This window comes from Lepidochelys olivacea (genome assembly GCF_965140295.1).
Source record: "Lepidochelys olivacea isolate rLepOli2 genome assembly, chromosome: 8".
Classification (NCBI taxonomy): Eukaryota; Metazoa; Chordata; order Testudines; family Cheloniidae; genus Lepidochelys; species Lepidochelys olivacea.
The window spans coordinates 52,297,014-52,316,582 of NC_140418.1; the positions used below are offsets into that span (position 1 = coordinate 52,297,014).

The 19,569-nt window shown below is 41.6% G+C and overlaps 1 protein-coding gene across 3 annotated transcripts in view; it reads left to right on the plus strand.

The window, feature by feature from the left end:
- SOAT1 (sterol O-acyltransferase 1) overlaps positions 1 to 19,569 on the plus strand; it is a 47,862-nt gene that overhangs the window by 21,979 nt on the left and 6,314 nt on the right. For all 3 annotated transcript variants that reach the window (XM_084636560.1, XM_084636559.1, XM_084636561.1), the window contains exons 4-14: positions 6,775 to 6,926; positions 7,004 to 7,063; positions 7,997 to 8,104; positions 10,243 to 10,525; positions 12,454 to 12,532; positions 13,368 to 13,449; positions 14,245 to 14,290; positions 16,050 to 16,179; positions 16,734 to 16,831; positions 17,486 to 17,584; positions 18,647 to 18,782. In XM_084636560.1, the coding sequence (XP_084492686.1) occupies positions 6,775 to 6,926; positions 7,004 to 7,063; positions 7,997 to 8,104; positions 10,243 to 10,525; positions 12,454 to 12,532; positions 13,368 to 13,449; positions 14,245 to 14,290; positions 16,050 to 16,179; positions 16,734 to 16,831; positions 17,486 to 17,584; positions 18,647 to 18,782 (1,273 nt within the window). The remainder of the gene's footprint in view (positions 1 to 6,774; positions 6,927 to 7,003; positions 7,064 to 7,996; positions 8,105 to 10,242; positions 10,526 to 12,453; positions 12,533 to 13,367; positions 13,450 to 14,244; positions 14,291 to 16,049; positions 16,180 to 16,733; positions 16,832 to 17,485; positions 17,585 to 18,646; positions 18,783 to 19,569) is intronic.

Genomic DNA, 19,569 nt, shown 5'->3' on the forward strand with positions numbered 1-19,569 from the left:
AGTTGTGGATGCTCAGCACTCTTGAAAATCAGGCACTCTTTATTTAGGTGCCTAATTCTGTGGTCTAAGATCTGAATACTCTGTCCTTTCCTGGACTTTAAACTCTAAGCAGGAGCAGTGCACTCTTCTGTCACACAGGTAGCACTGAGATTGAGAACAACGCTGCTTGGCTGATAGTTAAACAACTAAAGCTGTTAAGGCTGGAAAATATCACTGAAGTAAAAGTTATGGGCAACAGTTGAGAGCTAAGCTGTGAGGATGAGGCCCATCTTCTTTCAAGGATCTGGTCAGAGCAGTGGAAAGCCTGTTCTCCATCATTCAGTTTGTGATTGATGCTTTTTGTGGCACAGCATGGCTCCCACAGAGACACTCTCCCTCCTTTTGTTATGGCTCAGGTTCCACGGTAAATAGGACAATTATTCAATAATCTGATTCTCTTGTTTAAAACTCTGTGGTGCATGTGACTGGAGATCTCACTAGCTTACTTAACTGTAAGTGATTTATTAAACATTGTCTAAATGGGCTTTGGGAAGCTGTTGGCTGAGAACTCTGAACCTGAGACTTCAGAACCTGAAACACACTGTCCTTTTAGTAAAAGAAACCAGTTAATATCTATTTAGTTTCTAACACATGCTTCTCTTTATTTTAAAGTTTGACCTTATTCAGGTTTTAGCCGAGGGCTTCAGTTTTGTCAGCAACCTGGATATGCACAGCAGAAACCATTGAATCAAACTCTGCCAACCAATACCACACAATGACTGTTCCCTATTTTGAGAATAGGGGAAATCTTAGATATCATGGTGGAAAATGATCTGATTACCACTGTTGATCCTTTCTTAGATAAAACGTTAAAGTGTACTTAGACTACAGAAGGAACCCTTCAGACAAATAATACAGAAATGAGTATTAACTATAGTTCAAAACTCAGTTTGAGGTCATGCTTCACATTTGGCAGTTAGAAACGGCAACAAACACTTTAATTGTTTGAGAGAGCTTAATTTCTGTATTTATAGATCCAGTGTTCCCGGACTAGTTGATTCACCACTCAGAGATCCAGCAACATTGGGAGGAGGCAGGGGGACTGCTACTTCAGCCACTTTATAGTCAGCTGACAGCTCCATAAGCAGACAAAGAAATACTCAGTGTAGTGAGCAGGAGAGTGAGTAATAACTTCAACTCTGCTTGTTTGTTCAATAGCCTTACAGTTTTTTAACCCCTTTGCTTTTGGATCCATAGCAGCATTCCATTGACATGTAAGCACTGTGTGCTCCCTGAGCACTGGCCTGGTTAAACCTAGCTTGTTCCATTTCCCCCTTGTTCTCTCTGGAACACTGGTGCCTAATCATGAATTGCACCTGAAGGAACATCAGGGGACTTCTGATGTCCCATTTAAAGAAATTCACACAGGGGGGGTGGGGGGGAGGAAGTAGTACTGATTTATACTGCATTTAAACATATATTTTATTCTTTACTTCATAGTTTTTTTGCTTTCAATAAATTTGTATTTATAGAAAGCTTTTTCTAATCACAGCTGCTTATTTCTTTGGTCCTATAGGGAAGTCATAATGCTGAATCTGTCACTTTACAATTTTTTTCATGGCTCTAAGTGTTGAATGATGCCTTTCTTCCGAGATTAAGCAAAAGGAAGATATTGTGTAAATGTAAATAATCAATAATGGCAAAGGGACTATTTATATTTATTTTTCTCAATTAACTATTGTTTGTCTGCAGGGCCATAGAAATGAGGTGTTGAGGGACCACAGGTTCTTATAGGCTGTGGATAGGAGAATATCAGGTGGCATGGGGATGGGGGGGCAGTATAAGGCTCAGTTATAGCTCCCCCACCCCCGAAATCCTGTAGAGTGCGTCAGTGTTGCTATCTTTCCATTTTATTTAAAATATAGCCATTGGAGTTCAGAGGTCTGGTCCTCCCTGACCAGCCATTACAGTAGAGCAGGAAAGCTGCTGGAGGTCATCCTTTACCAAAGAGTCTCAAAACTGCAGTGCTGCTTTTCCATCATTCCAAGGTGTGAAGGGCAGTTGGTCAACCTGGTGTTATATCCATATGAAATGGATCATTGCATACTACAGGGACTATAGATTTAGCTTGATGCAGAAAATTTTCCTCCACTTGCCATCTTTCCAGCATGCTTAAAGGGCCAATAGACCTACTTCCTGCAAGTACTCTCACTACCAGCTAGCCCTGGTCCAAACATATGCCTTCCCCAGCTGGATAGATGACCTTTCAGGAGTTAGATGGAAAAAAAACCCTTGTATCTTTCCTAGGCCACTTGGTTTATTATGGGGAAGAAGGTGTAGGGAATTATTGGCGTAGTATCAGGGGTTGTGGGGAGCTCACAAGAGCCTCAGTACTGGAATTCCTATCATCTCCCTGCATGCCCGCTACTATTGAGCTGGCTGGCGCTTGCAGAATCAGCCAGATTCCTTTTCTCCAGCTCACTGATAAGTTGAGGTGGAAAGAAAAAGGGCCAGAGCTGCACATGCACTAACCATGTGCATGGGGTGGTGCTTGCCTGCATTTCAGGAGGGAGAGGGAAGTTCTGCTGCTCCTTTAATTATGGGAGTAAAGGCGGTACGTGCTGAGGGCATGCATTGGCTTCCCATTGGGAAGCTTTTCTATTACCTTCCTCTGCCCTGTGGCCAATCGGGCAGACTTGGGAGAAACTGCTACTGCAAGACCACCTGCATAGGCTCCTCCTTTCCTTGTCCCTAGCGACACTAGTGGATCATGTAAGTGTGTGGGAGGGGGCAGTCCTCGGGAATGAGGAGTGGTGCCATAATGCACCCTACTCTTGGAGCTATGACACTTCTCTGGCACAGTGCCAAGGTAACATTTTTTATTTATTTATTTTTACTTTGGTAACCCTCATGAGGACTCTTTCCTTGTCCACCATCCCTTGCTCCTTGGGGAATGGAGAAGGGGAGGTGGTGTATTTTAATATTCTGAAATTTGGAAAGGACTGTTCCTACTTTCTGTAGCAGCAGGAATCCCATAACTCCTCCTCTTCTGGCTTCGGTTCTGGTACTTTGCTTTAGCATTCTTGTATCTACAGTGGTATCAGCCATAATCCCTGCTCAACTAAATCGTCTTCTCACCCTCTGCTTTTAAAAGGATAAATCCAGATATCCGTTGTAAAATATTAAGCCTCTTTTTAATGAATGAGTGGAAGCAATTCTAGGGGCAGTCAGCAACTTAGAACTACTGTCTCCAAGTGCTGGAGACATTTATTTGTTCCCATGGTGGTTGCTGAGCAAATATTTTCAATAAGCTAAATATTAACAGTTGCAATTTGTTTTGAGCAGAGCCATGGACAGATCTTTGTTTGGATTGGAGAGTAGGAGACTTGGAGACTCTCCAGCTCTTCAAGAAACTTGCAGAGCTGTCTTACAATTTGACTTTTTTTAGCACACAATTTTATTTTCATACAATCACATCTCAAGTCTTTCACAACTGAATGTCTGAGTCTTAAGCACAATGTTCACTTAATTGACTGGGTGTATTTTCCTTTTTATTACACATTACTAGTTTCTAAGAATGCATCTCCCTAGATATGTGGTATTTTGGTAAAGATGGCCCCCAAAGGGAAGAAAATGTGCACTTGTTTTTCTGCTTTAGGATGTGAGAGGGCCTATTGCTTATTAGTATTTCATGCCTTGTCTAACCTGTCTTCTTTTCTAGGAATCTATGGATAGCTGGATAACTAGTAGCATTATGGTATCACGAGGAACAAGGATGAATCGTGCAATTTGGGGACAGGGGAGGATGGAGAAGGGATTTTTTTTTAAAAAGTCTATCCAACTCAAAACACCTGGAAAAATAACGGGGAGAAAATCTCTGTGTAAGATCCAAACGCATGTAGCTCTGCAACAGTTCCAGCTGTTAGCTTCTCCAAAGAGTCATTTGGTCTTCCCTTCTTTGTTTCTCTCTGTATTCCTCTTCTAAGGTAAAGAATCAGGAGAAACTTTCAGGCTTTCATTACACATCATAAGGAAGCAAAAATGATGATCATGATATTTACTGATCTCAAAGGTGAGCTGCAACAGAAAGTTGGTTACTCAGCTTTCTCTTTCCTAGATACCATGTGATAATGTCTTGGGTAAAAGTGGCACCTCTCAAAAGTACCAGTTGTGAGATTGCAATTCTCTATTTTATAGTGAATTTCAAGGTATCTTAGAAAGGGAAAATAAAGAAGCTTGAAGAATTTTTAAAATGAATAATCTATCAGTGGAATGATTATTAGCTAGCTATTCCAATGATAGAAGATAACAAAGTGGAAATCAAATAATACCTAGAAATTTTTCTTTATAAGACATCATCCTTGTGTGATCCTTCCTGGCAGCACCCCAAAATGGGGTGACTCATTGTAGGACACTCTTTTAAAGCCCATGTTTTTGAAATCCGTTGCCTAGAAATGCTCATCTCTTAAGCTGCAGAAGTTTAATCTTTGTAAGATTAGTTTCTGGAAAGATTCTGGAGTAGAGCGTTGTTGTCTTACTAGTTAGCTTTCACCATCTTTCCTCCCCACCAGGCTGGTGTTTTGAAGAGCAGCCCAACTGCAGGTATTTAACCCAGGGGCCAGATGCTCAAATGGGTGTAGATCAATGTAGTTCCTCTAACGTGAGGCTAAGAATCTGGCCCCAGATCTCTTGTTGTCTGTTTCTCATAGTCTCTGGATTTTCAAGAAGAATTAACTTCGCATGGCTCTCTGGTCTTCCTGAGGCTAATGTTTATGCCAGGGGTGGGCAAACTATGGCCCACGGGCCGCATCCAGCCCTTCAAACATTTTAATCCGGCCCTCAAGCTCTAACCGGGGTGCGGGTTCTGGGGCTTGTCCTGCTCTGCGCATGCCGGGGCTCCATGCGGCTCCTGGAAGCAGCAGCATGTCCCCCCTCTGCCTCCTACACGGAGGGGCAGCCAGGGGACTCCGCACACTTCCCCCACCACCATGGCCAATGGGAGCTGCAGGGGCAGTGCCTGTGGACGGGGCAACATGCAGAGTCGCCTGGCCACGCCTCCACATAGGAGCCAGAGGGAGGACATGCTGCTTCTTCTGGGAGCCGCTTGAGGTAAGCGCCACCTGGAACCTACACCCCTGATTCCCCCTCCCACCGTCTGAACCCCTTCTGTCCCAGCCCGGGGCACCCTCCTGCACCCCAGAATCCCCACCCCCAGCCGAAGCCCTCAGCCCTTCCCGCAACCCAACCCCCAATTTCTTGAGCATTCATGGCCCGCCATACAATTTCCATACCCAGATGTGGCCCTTCGGCCAAAAAATTTGCCCACCCATGGTTTATGCTGTTGCTTGCATCTCAGGATCTCTGTGTGTGTGTGTGTGTGTGTGTGTATGTATATATATAATGGGAAAACTTTCACTACCAAACTTTCACTACCACTACTTCTGCCATATTTCTTCTGTGGGTGAGAAGAACACTTCACTATCCAGAACTGTCAATCTAGCACATACGAGCAGTAATAGTTTTCTTTACACAGTCAGTCTGAAGACCTCTTCTTACAGGTTGTCTGAAATTTACCATTTTAACTCCCTTGCAAATAAGCTGGACACTTCCCTTGCATCAGCACACTCTTCAAACTGACTGCTTTATCGTGCGTTTCCTAGTATGTTACAAGCTGGAAAGCAATGTGCAGCTAGGAAATGGGTTATACAAACTGGTAATATAGGCTTTAAGCAAAAATTCCTTCAGCTGTCATTGAAGTAATTGAGAATGTAACATTACAGCATAAGACCTCTTTTTTGTTATCCAAAGAACCTTTCAAAAATGTATCTAAACACCCTTATGATTAAACCATTGGACCCATAGCAGACTTTTGCATAGAGAGGGAAGAATAAAAATTGTGTACAATTTGTCAAATCACCTCTGAGCATGCCGTAATGGCATACCTAGTCAGCTCTGTCCCCTTTGACAATACAGTGCAAGCATCTTAGCCTGTCATGCAGGAATATTTTAATTGGAAACGGTAAATATCAAAAGTACAAGTGGCATAATCTTTCCACAATGCAAATTAAAGGGCTTGGCCTTGCAAGGTACTAAGAACCCTTAGTTCTTCTTGACTCTAATGGGAATCCGAGGGCTCAATACTTCGGGGCCTATTTGCTTGATTTTTCTCTGTTGCTATTGTTTCATCTACGATTGCATTTTCACATGTTGCCCTGTAATCACAGCCATGCAGAAAACTGCCTCTAGCCAAAGAATGGCAGTAGCACAGTTGTGAATTCCTTTCTTTTCTCTTCCCACGTTCATTTTGATAGGGTGTAAAATTCAAAGACTAGTTGGGACCATTTTGTTGTTCATGTGAGAAATTAATTTGCAACTCTACCCCCTTAACCTCCCCCAAAAACTTACATGGTTAAACATAAAAACTGTGGAAGCAAAAGGCACTGTCCTCATAGTGCAACATGGACAATCTAGTGGTACATCATGTGTACCAATTCTGACATTCTTGTGTTTAAATATGTAACATAACGTTGTGTGAATGCAGGGATTTGTTTCCAGGGATAGGAAGTTACATTTAACTTACTTGGTCCCACATCTTATGACGTACATGCCACCCCTAATTTTTACTTTTCACCTTCTTTAAATGTTATCTCCAGAATATCAATAGCTTTCCTCTCTTCTGCATTGTATCAAAAGATGAATAAGCATTATTCAAAGCACAATTCATGGTAGCGTTTCACAGCTGACTCAACCCATCAAGGCATAAAAAATAATGTGAACCGATTTCCACTTTATCAGGAGTTGAAGCCAGCATTCATGAAGGAGGTGGACAGTCACTTTACAGAGTTTGTGAACCGTTTGATAGCAAAGGCTGTGCTTCTGGAATCCTCCACAGCAACATCCACCTTCCCTGCAGCTACCTGCTCAGAGAGAGACCTGCACAAAACCAAGTAAGCTGGTTCCTGGATGAGGTTATGTTTCCTGCAACCTTTAACATTTTTGTCTTTAATAATCTCCTTCTTCACAGGGGCTTGAGAGCACCTCCAGAACATGGAAAGCTCTTTACTGCTAGGAGATCCCTGTTGGAGTGAGTACTTTAACTGCACCTGTTGTTTCTGAAGCATACTGGCTAAAAGTGCCTCGCTTGGCCACCCTCAGTATCTTCACTTTGGGACCTCTGCTTTATTATAGTTGAGCCCTTTCTTTCTATGTCCGATTCCTGTTGATTTTTTTTTTCCAGCCATCTGTCGTTGCAAATGTCCCTGGAGCTTTATCTCTAAGAAAATGGGTATTTGTTGCACCTTGTATCTTTAGGGGAAGGATAATGGTTCTCTGAAGCTACAAAGCAGTGTAGCTTGCTTGCCTGCCTTTCCCATATTTAGAGGGTTCTGTAAACCTTTTCCCACATGCCCGTGTCCACATGTGCTAGAAAGATGGTGATAGTGGGAGGCATTAGGAATAGCTGTGGTCCAGTTGGATGGCTGCCACAGCACAACACTTGCTGGCTCCTCAAATCTAAATTCCTTTTGGGAGAAACTGTTTGTTGCTTGTATTCATTGCTTTTAATGGACCTGTCTCAGTTGTTCACTGCTGACAGTCCCCCTTAAATTCTTATACAAGTCATTTAATCTTGTGACTAATTCTCCCTGTGTAAAAATAAGGTTGAGGATTACCTACCCAACCTTCAAAGAAAGAACTTTGAGATCTTCAGGTGGAAGTGCTATATGAGAACCAAGTGTCTTTTATTCACAAGCATTAACTAATTTGCACAATACCCCGGTGAGGTAGTTGTATCTATCATCATCCTCTTACAGATGGAGAAAGTGAGGAAAGGAGCTGTGACTTAGTCATGTAGCAAGTCAGAACTATTACCCAGATCTCTTGTCTCCTAGTTGTGCTGTACTTTTTGGGGCATGTTTCACATTGAAAGGAAACATTTGGAAGAGAAAGTACTGTAGACACTATATGTTATTTGTATGTGTGCTAATGATATTGCTCTTCATTTGGACCACTTCCCCAGTGAGCTGTTTGAAGTGAACCACATCCGGACAATCTACCACATGTTCATTGCGCTCCTCATCCTCTTCATTCTCAGCACACTTGTAGTAGACTTTATTGATGAAGGAAGGTAAGAAAAAGCATGTTGAAAGGGAAGCACTTACACGTTGAAAATTGATAATTAAAAATTAGTGGTACATAAAGTTGCAAAATGAGGGGAAACTCCTACTCTAAGTGTAATGCTGTGTGGACAGGTAATAAAACTTGTAAATAGACTCAACAAGCTTTAAAATTGTGCTAGAATTTACATTCTAGACAGACACGGCAATCACAGAAGGCGTGGGGGAGATTGTGAGCAATTTTGTCATATGGCTCATAGGCTTTGGGCACATCCTAGAAATATTATATCCAATGTAATTGGGCTAGAGGCTCATGGTTCTTGAGAACTTAACATAAAGGTAGATGATAGCTTCTTTTCATTGTTCTCAGAGCACCAGAATTATGAGCTGAATGGCGGTGGTTCTTTTATGTCAAGTGAAGGGGACAGTATAGACAGTCTTGAATTATGGCAAATACTTTGGCAGTCTTCTGTCCTGCATTAGTAGACTATACTGAACACACTTCTGGAGGACTGTACTATTGCTAAATAGATGTAAATTAAATTATTTTAAGAGAACCTTGAAGGTCCTGGAACAGACTCAGTTGTGACTGTCCTTAGATGCTTGCAGCCAGTACTGAACATGCTTGAGAGAGAGTGTCTTCCTCTGAGTTGTTGACTGTTGCTTATATTGTAGCTGTTTTTGGCAGCTGTCCTTGTCGATTACAAGTGAAATTACATGGTTATCTTATAAGACAACTTCCTTGTTTTTTATGTCTCAGAACCAGTTATGAAATGACTTGATGTTAGTGTGTTTTCATCTCTGATTGAGAGCTGGCATGTATAGTTCTGGATGAATGTAAACTGGCAGCAACTTGGATTTCCAAATGGAAGCTTAGCTTTGTTTCTCAATTGAAAGTGATGTGGGCAGCAGGGGAAGAATTGGATGGATCTACATTGGAGACTTGTCTTCCATACAGAGGAACAGATTGTCTGTAAAATTTTGTCATAATAGTATCTGCAGTAATATCCTTTTTTTTTTTTTTTTTTTCCTGTCTTCCCAAATAGATCTGATAGTGTCTCAGGGTACAGTTTGTAATCCCAATGAGAGTCCGGATGGGAATGAATACATTTTAAGCTTTTGTGTGCTTGTGGTATGTGTACCTGAGAGGTCATCCTGAGCCAGCAGAGTTTTAAATCTATAGAGTGAAGGCCCTTCTTAGGGAGAAGGGCTAGAAATCTAAAACTTCTAAATCAGACTAGATTCTAGAGGAGGGGGGAAAACATGAAGGACCAGTCACAATATTCACATGTGAAGATTTGAACTGTTTCTTCATGATTCTAAATATAACCAACCATGTTCTATAGCAAATATACCTGGGATTTAATTCCACTTTTTTTAAACAAAGTAGACTTAATGCTAGATTTGTAAAGGTACTTAAGTATCTAGTGGGATTTTCAAAGGCACCTAGGTGTCCAACTCCTGTTAAAATCAGTGAATATTAGGTGTATAGGTACTTCTGAAAATCCACACTAGATGCCTATCTGCATCTTTGGGTGCCTAAATATCTTTAATAATCTGACCCTGAGTTCTTGTGAAACATGCTAAAGTGACACCTCTGACTGAAATCCTGTTTATCCACAGAACAAGTACAGCCATGGAGGCATCAATAGAAACTTTTCTCACTTCCCAGTAAATGTCTTCTCCCTGTTTTGGAGGGACCCTCGCTAGAAGTAAGAGAAGTTCTGTCTCCGGGTCTCACCCTGGTATTGATTTTAACAACATTTAAGCATTTAAGCACATGCTTACCCTTAAGTGCATGCTTAAGCTCATCCCTCTTAACAAAGAACTTAAGCATGCGCTTCCATAAAACGTGCACTTAAATCCCATTGAAGCCTATATGCCTTAGGGTTAAGCATGTGCTTGCACGTGTTGCTGAGTCGGACCTTAGTCTTTCAACCAGTCAGTGTTGCCAACAAGAGTGAATGTGGTTTGGTTTAGCACAATGCACTTGTAGATTTAGAAATTGAACTGAGATCACCTACCAGCTGTTGTCTGCTAATGTCACTTTCTGTGACCACTGCAGAACTGGGTTGGAAGCTTTCATAAAAAGAGATAGTGAACACCACATACCACTAATCTGGCTTTGTGTCATATCTGTTTCTTTTAGGCTGGTGCTTGAATTTGATCTTTTGGTCTTCGCTTTTGGCAAGTTTCCTGTTGTCATTTCCACCTGGCTCTGCATGTTTCTGTCAACGTTCATTTTACCCTATGGCCTCTTCCTGCAGTGGGCCAAGGGCCACAGTTGTTCCTCCCAACGGAAAATCCGCTCCCTCTTCTTCGGGATGCTCTTCATGCTCTTCCAAACTATCGGGCTTGGGCTTGGGCCAACGTATGTTGCTGTGTCGTACTCTCTACCTCCAGCCTCTCGGTTCGTTGTAATACTTGAACAGGTGGGTCCCTGCATGGTGACTTTAGAGGCAGGACAGTCGATGACTTTGCATGCCAGAGTGAAAATTTAATCTAGGAAAGAACTTATTGAAAAGCCTTTTTTTCTCCTCAGAGATATTGTAGTGCCTGTCTCTGCATGTGAGACAGTAGCAATTTGTAACTAAGAGACCTCATTACTCTTGGCAACTATTTCTGATTTTTTTTTTAAATCATGTTTTCTATTTTATTCACAGGCTTTCAGTAGTTGTACCCTTTGCCAATGAATCAAAATTCAGCATCTGTTAATATGATACAATTGCATTAGACTATTGCATATATATTTTTAAATATCATCTGTTTGTAGACAAGGTGTACCCATGTTACTGCTAGAAGCAAGAGAGACCTGGAAACACTTGAAATAGTGCCAATTCCCAGTATTGGCTGCTTTTAGAACAAAAGTAAAAATGCATGGCCACTTGAATATTGTCTGTGATGTAAATTAATCTAGTCGTCACACAACAGAAAGGTGCAATACCCATAAAGAGGGCAGAACAAATCTGTGTAATTTCTAAAGCTTTAATTTTGGGTTGTCTTGCAACCTCACGCTAATTTTACTTGCTGCTCTGTCAATGAAGAGTGCAGATGATGATAAATGTATTCAAAAACGGGAGGGAATGGTTTTGAACGGTCTCCCTCTAAAATAGCCATTCACCACTTGGTGATTTTGACTTCCAATACTGTAGTTCTAAATTCAAGCAGTTTTTTGTGCACCATGCATCTAAATATGAAGACTACATATATCCTCTTGTAAGATCTGTGGTAAATAAAATATTTGGTCAGTTTGACCCAAACAGCAAACGGTTTAATCTAGCAAACTTTGCTACTATGGCCCAAGTGATGCATGACATTAGCTGCTTTATAATACTCTGTGATATTGCACAGAATAATCTCTTTCAGTTGTATCCCAAGTAGGAAGGTGGTAACTGCACAGTTCCATTTTGAGGGAGCTAATCTTGAGTAGATTAAACATAATTTAGAGTTAGAACAGTTCTAGCTTTTATTAAAGGGGGTCAGATTTTTACCTTAAACTCCCATTAAACATGTAGTGCTGGCCTAACAGAGAATTTAAGATCCTTCTTGAACAATTATATTAGTTACAAAGGAGAGGCCTGTACTGTGATCCAGAAATGTTCTTAATAGCTACATTTGACATCAGTTGGTTACTGCATATTCATGTTTTGTGTTCTGAATGTATTCATAACAGTCCCGATGATTGTAATTCTAGAAATAGTTGTCGCTGTGGGTGTCTCAAAACGGGAGTCGCCAGCACTTGGGGAGCAAGTTTGAGGAGTATCAACTGCCAAGCAGTTATCAGTTCCTGAGAGGAAATTGTGGGGGGCAAAAAAAGTGAATTGAATAGTAGCTGGTGGCATCGTGTGCTGGTGGCATCTTGCTTCAACTCCTAAGTGGTATTTTTGTTGATCACTTAAAAAATGGAGCAATATACTCAATAAATAAATCTAGATTAACAACAATCATCTCAACGTTGAGAACAGCTGGAGTATCAAAATGATGTGATTCATTGCTTCAGTCTCGATTGTGTTTGGTTAACCTGGCTAACGTTTTATTGACTTCTGTGTCAAATGGCACATGCACTGGACTGGGGCTCATTTTTATTTCCACCTAAATTACAAGAGTTTGGATTTTTTGGAGGTGGAGAGGAGGCAGGTACCACTACTATCTGCATACTTGCCCCTTCTGGTACTCTGAGTGTTTAGTTGAGAGGTGAACCTATAGGGGGAACAGCACATACCTTTTAAAAAAGGGTAAGGTGAAAAGAGACTAATACACTGAAAGCGTTACCCAGATGCATCACTCTGTCCCATTTAAGTGCAGAGGCTGAGGAAGTTAAATTGTGAAAAATGGAATCTTGGGCACTCTTGTTTTACAGGTACGTCTAATTATGAAGGCTTATTCATTCATTAGGGAGAACGTTCCTCGGGTCCTGTCTTCAGCCAAGGAGAAGTCAAGTGAGTAACTTACACTGCTTCCACTTGACGTTTGTGGATAAGTTGTTTTACTCTTTGCTCCCTGAGTCCTCCCCCCTCTGGGGGTGAAATTCACCCATATACATATGGTCAGCCCAAGGCTTCTGTGCACCATTTATACTCTCAGGTGTAAGTGGGTCTTTAATGTGGCTAGAGTAGTGCATGGGCTCTCTGGTGGTCCTCTGCATAGAAGTGAATTTCCACTTTATAGTAACTCAGTTGCCCCAGGTGAATTAGAACTGGTTTTAGAGAGACAGTAAGTTGTCCATGTGCTTTTAGTGCTTTGGCGGGGGAGGGGGGTCTTGCTACCACTGGGAGATCCACAAGAAATGGTAGAGGGGACTTCAGTGTAATGCTTCAATCCAAAGGACAGCACCTCCAAGAGGGCAGCAGCCCATCTAGAACTGCACAGTAGTGTTAGCATGGAATAAGAGCCCACATGCTGGTGTGGGACTTGGTCTGCCAACATTCTGGCCCTGAGGTACACGTGATACCAGTAATCATGAGACACTGGCAGTAACGCCTTTAGAAATGGGACCGTGTGTAATGACTGTCAATTTAACAATGTTGTGCACTGAGTGGCTGCACTGGTTTATCTGAACTACATGTCCCAAGCAGAATTCCTGCTAATTACTAATCTGTTTGTTTTTCCTCTGTTCTTTTTCTGGCAATCTAAGGATTCTGTCTCCTTTAGTAAAGTCTTCAGGGTGAGGGCTAGTGAGGAGGCCTGGGTTAAGTATGCAGAAGGCTAGTGAGGGAACCACAGTGCCTTCAGGATGCTGAATGCTTCACTACCAAATACTCTTTGCTCTTTCAGGCACCATCCCAGTTCCGCAAGTTACCCAGTATCTGTACTTCCTCTTTGCTCCCACCCTCATCTACAGGGACAACTATCCCAGGTAATGTCAACGACACTCATATCTTTATGTAGTAGTCTAAAAGTCTGAGCTAAGTTCAATGCCTCTGAAGTGGGAACTAACCCCACTTTACTGAGGCACAGAAAGAGAAGGTGAGTTTCTGCAGGTCATATGCCAAACTACTGGCAGGGCTGGAAATAGCACCCCAATGACCTGACTCAGACTTGCCCTCTGCTAGCCATTCTCTAGGTATTGTAGGAGCTTTTCTGAAAAACTGTCTAGAGTTAGATCTAGGAATGAAACAACCAGATGCTGAATGTCTTTAGAAAGAAATGGAACTCTGAAGACTATTGCCTTAGAATTTACTTAAATTTGAGTATCTGCCATAATATGGAGTTGTTAAGCAGCTCCATCTCTTGGATTTGTGGAGGAACTACAGGTACCTCCTAAATACACTTAGCCCAGGAGTTCTCAAACTTTCATAGTATGGGTCCCATTTTAGTGGCACTGTCTAGTAGACTAACTCTCCTCCCATTCACAGTTGTGCAGACCACTATCTCCTAATGTGATTGCATATGTCCATGGCAACTACAGGAATTTCTTACATGGGAAAGTAATATATTTTGCTGTCTTATTGCAGTTTACATCTGGCAGTAAGGAGGAGCCATGAGCTTTCTACAGACCATCAATATTTCACAGACGAAACCTCTAATTTAAACAAAGGGTTCTTTGCTCAAGGGATGGGATGGTTACAGAATGCAGTTGTACTGGGTGAGATCCTTGCTGCCCCAAAAGAAGAGTTTGTTAGATGTAACATTATGCTTTTTCTCTTTGTAGGAATCCCATGATAAGATGGGGTTATGTAGCTACCAAGTTTGCACAGGTGAGTCTAGTTTAGTTTTTGATCATCTTAACACATGCCCAGAGAATTCTCAGATTCTATCAGATGGAATTGCCAAGCACTTTCTGCTTGAGGCGTCAGCTTATGTGAATTATTCAGCAATGAGTTTCACTGGAAAAATACAGAAGCCCTTCTAGTGATGGAAGAAGATAAGAAAACTGTCTCTGATCCCTGTTGTCATATTAATATTTGTACCCTGAAATATCTTGTCAGATACTCATCTAACTACTTTTTAAGAAAAAATATTTCTACTAGTTGCCTCCTTCAATGAGTTGACTCAATATTTTATCCACCCTCTGATGAAATTCAGTCATAATTCCATTTAGGGATTGACTTTTCCTTAGCTTTGCTTCACGACTGGTGGCCTTTATATTGATGCAGAGTGCAATAGACACACCAGTATGCATTTTACCAATATACTGTGGATACTTGAGAAGGGCTAACTACCTGGCATAAGAAAGAACTGATCTGAATCTTTGTCTTAGTTTTGAACCACACCCTTGTTAGAAAAGGTTGTTTACCACTTCAGGTGCTCCAGACGGAAACACAAGTGCCAGTATATCTCTTGAGATCTCCAGCTCTTTTGAAGACTTGAGGTTTTGATAGTTCAAGCCAAACTTTTGGGTGCTTATCTGAACATTAAACTTTGTTACTTGTTTTATCATTTTAATGACCATACCTTGTCAAAGTAACTAACTTTTAGTTAGGTAGTTCAACTGAGATGAGTGCAGAGGACACTTACACTTCTGTATTCTCACCTCACTTTTTATCTAAACCTAGCACTGATCAAGATTTTATGAGCTTGGGAAGGCAGTGTGTGTGTATGTTTGTGGGGGCATTGACAAGAAACTGCTTCCTTTGCCCCATGTGCTTCAATGAGCACAGTCATTTGTTGTTTCTTGCTATAATCCAAAGAAAGTTCCAGGTCAAGTTTTATTGGACCCTCAGTGTGATGTGATCTGGAGTTCTGCCATTCACAAGGAATCCTTCTTTGCATCTAAATGGCACTAACAAAGGGGCCCAGCTCCCTCTTGACTAGGCTGTTCTTGATGTGGAAGGAAAGGGGGTGAAAAATGTGTACAGTAGTTATGGTAAAGTATGCACATTTATAATAGCGCTTAGGTGAGCTGAAAAGCCAATTAAAAAGTGAGTTGGTGTTCAACCAGTCAAATTATTGTATTGACAGAACTTCCCTGTCTGAAAACTTTGAATAGGGAGTTGCCTGAACCAAAACCAGGTTTTTGAACAGCCTGGCGTGTTGTAAATCTTCTCAGATGGAAGAGAAGTGGAGATTATAATATAACTTAATATGTAATGTGGGCTCAGATCTGTCTCAATGTCTTGGGTAGATCCAAATTGTGAGATTTCTCAGTTTATTTTGGGCATCAGCATAAAACTACTCAGCTTTATCATCTTCTAGCACTATATTAGAACTGTTCACAGCTGCCATGTCAGTAGGTGGACTTGGAGAAATTTATAAAGCTACTCTGGCAGAACAGTGACAATGCACTGACATTACGACACCAGCTATCTGGGAACAATGCTCCAACATAAATTGAAAGCAAAAAAAATAGAATATTATGGGAGTTTCATGGATGTTGTCTCTAATCCAAAAAGTTTGAGTTGTGGGAAGTTTGGGGTGGTGTCATTGTTTCTCTCCCTTCTGTAGAGAGTTGCAATGTTACAGATGTTAATTGTGCATTAATTTTTCTTATGGAGTGTGACTGCTCTTGTGTTACAGGTGATTGGTTCGCTTTTTTATGCTTACTACATCTTTGTGCGACTCTGCATCCCTCCATTTCGGAACATAAGTCAGGAACCCTTCAATCTGCGAGGGCTGGTCCTCTGCATTTTCAATTCCATCCTGCCAGGTGAGACCCAGATGGCTGTGCAACATTATAACCTTCCTCCATTTCCATTACAGGCTAGACTTGTAAAAGGAGGGTTCAGAGAAGGTGGTAAACTTCTGTCCACAGGATTTATGTGAGATGGGTGGTTTTTCATAGGGAGTGGCGAATTGGTCATTATAGCAGATATGGCTGCCCTGCAGTGCACCTATCCTGTGATAACTAAGAGGATAAGTAGCTGTTCTGTTGTTAAATAAGACTTTTCTCCATGAAAGTTCAGCAGTGGGATATTATAGCTTGAGGGCACAAGAGATTCAAACAGAACGTCAAATTTTAATTCTGGCTCCTTTGACAACTGTCTCTGCACCATAGAGCAGCCTGTGTGTCCCGTGTGGTGAGATTACCCTTTAAAAATGATAGTTATAGATAGGTTTAACAGGAGGAACCAGATTTTGTATTAATCAGTTTGCAGCAGACACAGTTTGATGGCTCTGTTTATGTATCCCTGGTCACAGATGTGTAAACCAAAAGATGATGTGAAATGAGTCTGGTTTTTTTTTTTTGTTCTGTATCCCCAGGTGTTCTGATTCTCTTCTTGGTCTTCTTTGCATTCCTTCACTGCTGGCTTAATGCATTTGCTGAGATGCTGCGCTTTGCAGACAGAATGTTCTACGAGGTAACAAGGTCTTTCTTCTGCAATGTCTGTAGATGTTGCTGCTGTTCTCTACAGATGCTATCTTTGTTAATCAACCCCAAATGAAATTATTTTAGTTTTATGACATTCCTAGAATTGCTTTCTCCAAATGAAATGGGGGCAGGAGAGGAAAAGAACTTCAGAAAACTCTGCTGCTTGAGGCATACTAGCAGCAGAAATGCTACTGATGTTCATTGTAGGGAAAGTTCCTTCTCCAGAGTCCCTCTAGATCAGGATTGAGGCATCCCAGTGGGGCATTGTGGGGGAAGCTTGGCCTGCCAATGCTTGTATTACATATTCTGTGAGTGAACAGGACTTCAGCTACCAGAGCTGTCGAATCTTTTCATTGGCATGACAATAACTTAAATTTTTCCTTCTGTTTGACCACTACAGTTCCATAGAACTCAGTTATTGGAGTAACTGTCCTACCCCTGAAAGATAAAGATGCTACAAATGCCATAACCTATGCAATCTTGCAGTGCAACTTGTTAAATTAAGTGGGATGATAGATTGTGTGGCTAGAACAAATAGTCTGCTCAGACATTTGCAAACTTAGTTTTCAAAAAAGAGTTAATGGAAGACTTGTCACTAACTCCAACTGTGTGCCCTCTTCTCTTCTTTAACTGTGTGTTACAGGATTGGTGGAACTCCACATCGTATGCAAACTATTACCGAACATGGAATGTGGTGGTACATGACTGGCTGTATTACTATGCTTACAGGGACTTCCTGTGGGTGAGCAGCAAGCCGATTTAGTCCTCATTTACCTGTCTTTGAAACACTAACCTCTTTTTCTGAAAAAGTAAGGGGGTGGGTGTAAGAGGGAGCTAACACCATTCCTCGTGAGAAAATAAGTAGTTTGTATTGCTAGAGTCCTCATTGGCTTTGGAAGGGCACTGATGTGGAGAAGTGCTCTGGAATAGCTTTCATCCAGCAAGGTTATTTCTGCAATTATGCAGAAATCACTGAAGAGGATGACAAAGGAGGAAAATGTGGTGAAGTGTGAATTAATGTGGTGTAGCAATGGAATCCATATTAGAACTTTGTAATTGTTTTGAATAAATGAATGTCCAGTAAAAGCTCCTCCCTATTTCTATGCCAATTTTACAGCTGCCAATGTCTTGTCCTGTAGAGGTGCAAAAAAGCCTTGCTTTTTGATTGATCTGATGACTAACAAAAAGAGTCAGTGACTGACAAACTAGTGATCTGCTGACCTTTGAGGGGAGGGGGGGGATCACAGAGCCTTTCCTGCAGGATGGGAGGGGAGACTTAGGTTAAAAATTTAATTGTAAACAAACTAGTAACCTGATGGTGGAACACTGCTTCATGGTGCATTCAGGGATGTGAATGACCAAATTCGGTGTCCTGGTATGGGCAGCCACTTATGCATGTTTGGAGTACCCCTGAGTTCACTGGTCTACTCACATGCATAAAGTGCAGGACTGGGGCCTAATCTAGTGCTTTAATGAAAGGTAACAACTGAACCTAATAGTATGTTGATTCACAGAACTGTTACATTCAGGCATGGTAATATGTTGTTTAAATAGATGAGCTTTGGTGTGTTCTCAGGAAGTGAAAAGCAGAGTAGAAATCCCCCAAAGAATAGACACTTTCCTTAATCTAAGGAATCTGGAATGTGTATGGCATTTTAAATATAGAGCTCCTCATGCATAGCAGGGGCAGACCCTAACTAGTCCATTAAAATGACTAAGTGAATTAACTTCTAGTATAAAATGGAATAAAGTACAAGTACAGCTGTGTATTCGATATCTTCCCCACCCCTCTTCCCATCACCAGTTCTTTGGTAAGAAGTTCAAAGCTGCTGCTATGCTGTCTGTCTTTGCTGTCTCAGCTGCCGTACACGAGTATGTCCTGGGAGTCTGCTTTGGTTATTTCTATCCAGTCCTCTTCTGCCTCTTCATGTGCTTTGGAAGTAAGTCACCAGGAAAGCGTTTGGTAAAAAATGAAATATACAACTGTAGTAAAGCCCAGAGACTAAAATGGTGATCAGGCTCTGTTGGGCTAGTTGCTCTTCAAACACTTGCAGAAATGTTTCCTGTAGAAGAGTTCCAGTTGGAGACCCAAATCCTGCAAACACCTGCGTCCAAGGGGTCCCATTAAAGAGTTACTTATGTGTTTTCAGGATTGGGGCCTAAGGAGGCAAGGGATATAAGGGCAAGAGAAATTGTTATTGCTATACAACTAGCCATATACATATTTCCATGCATATATAACATACCAAGTTAATGTATATAAAAATGGGCAGTGAACTTATAACAACATAACTTTTCCCTTTAGCCAGCCCCTCAAGGATGAGTTACCACGCTTCTGCCTAGTAACCAATATTTTTATTTTTAAAGCAATAGCATGAGGGAGTAGTTGCTCAGTTTTTATCTTGCTACAGTGACTGATGTGTATAGGTGTGGCCTTCCAGCATTGAGTCGGAGGATGGCATCTTCCCTTTCCCCTGCCTCTTTTTGTGGGAGCATGAGTGTAAACATGTTTACTTTGTGGGTGATGTTTGTTATGGGGCAGGCACAGCTGCCTTCCACCCCCTGCTCTGCCAGCACTCTTCACTCCTGTGCTATAGCACACTACCGCTCCCGTTCTAAGCTGAGGCTGCCAGATGGACCTGGTTGTTGGCCAATTGCCTGGTAGTCTTGTAGGGAACAAACCTGCCAATGTGATACATATCACTTGTGAAAGAAGGTAATGAGCAT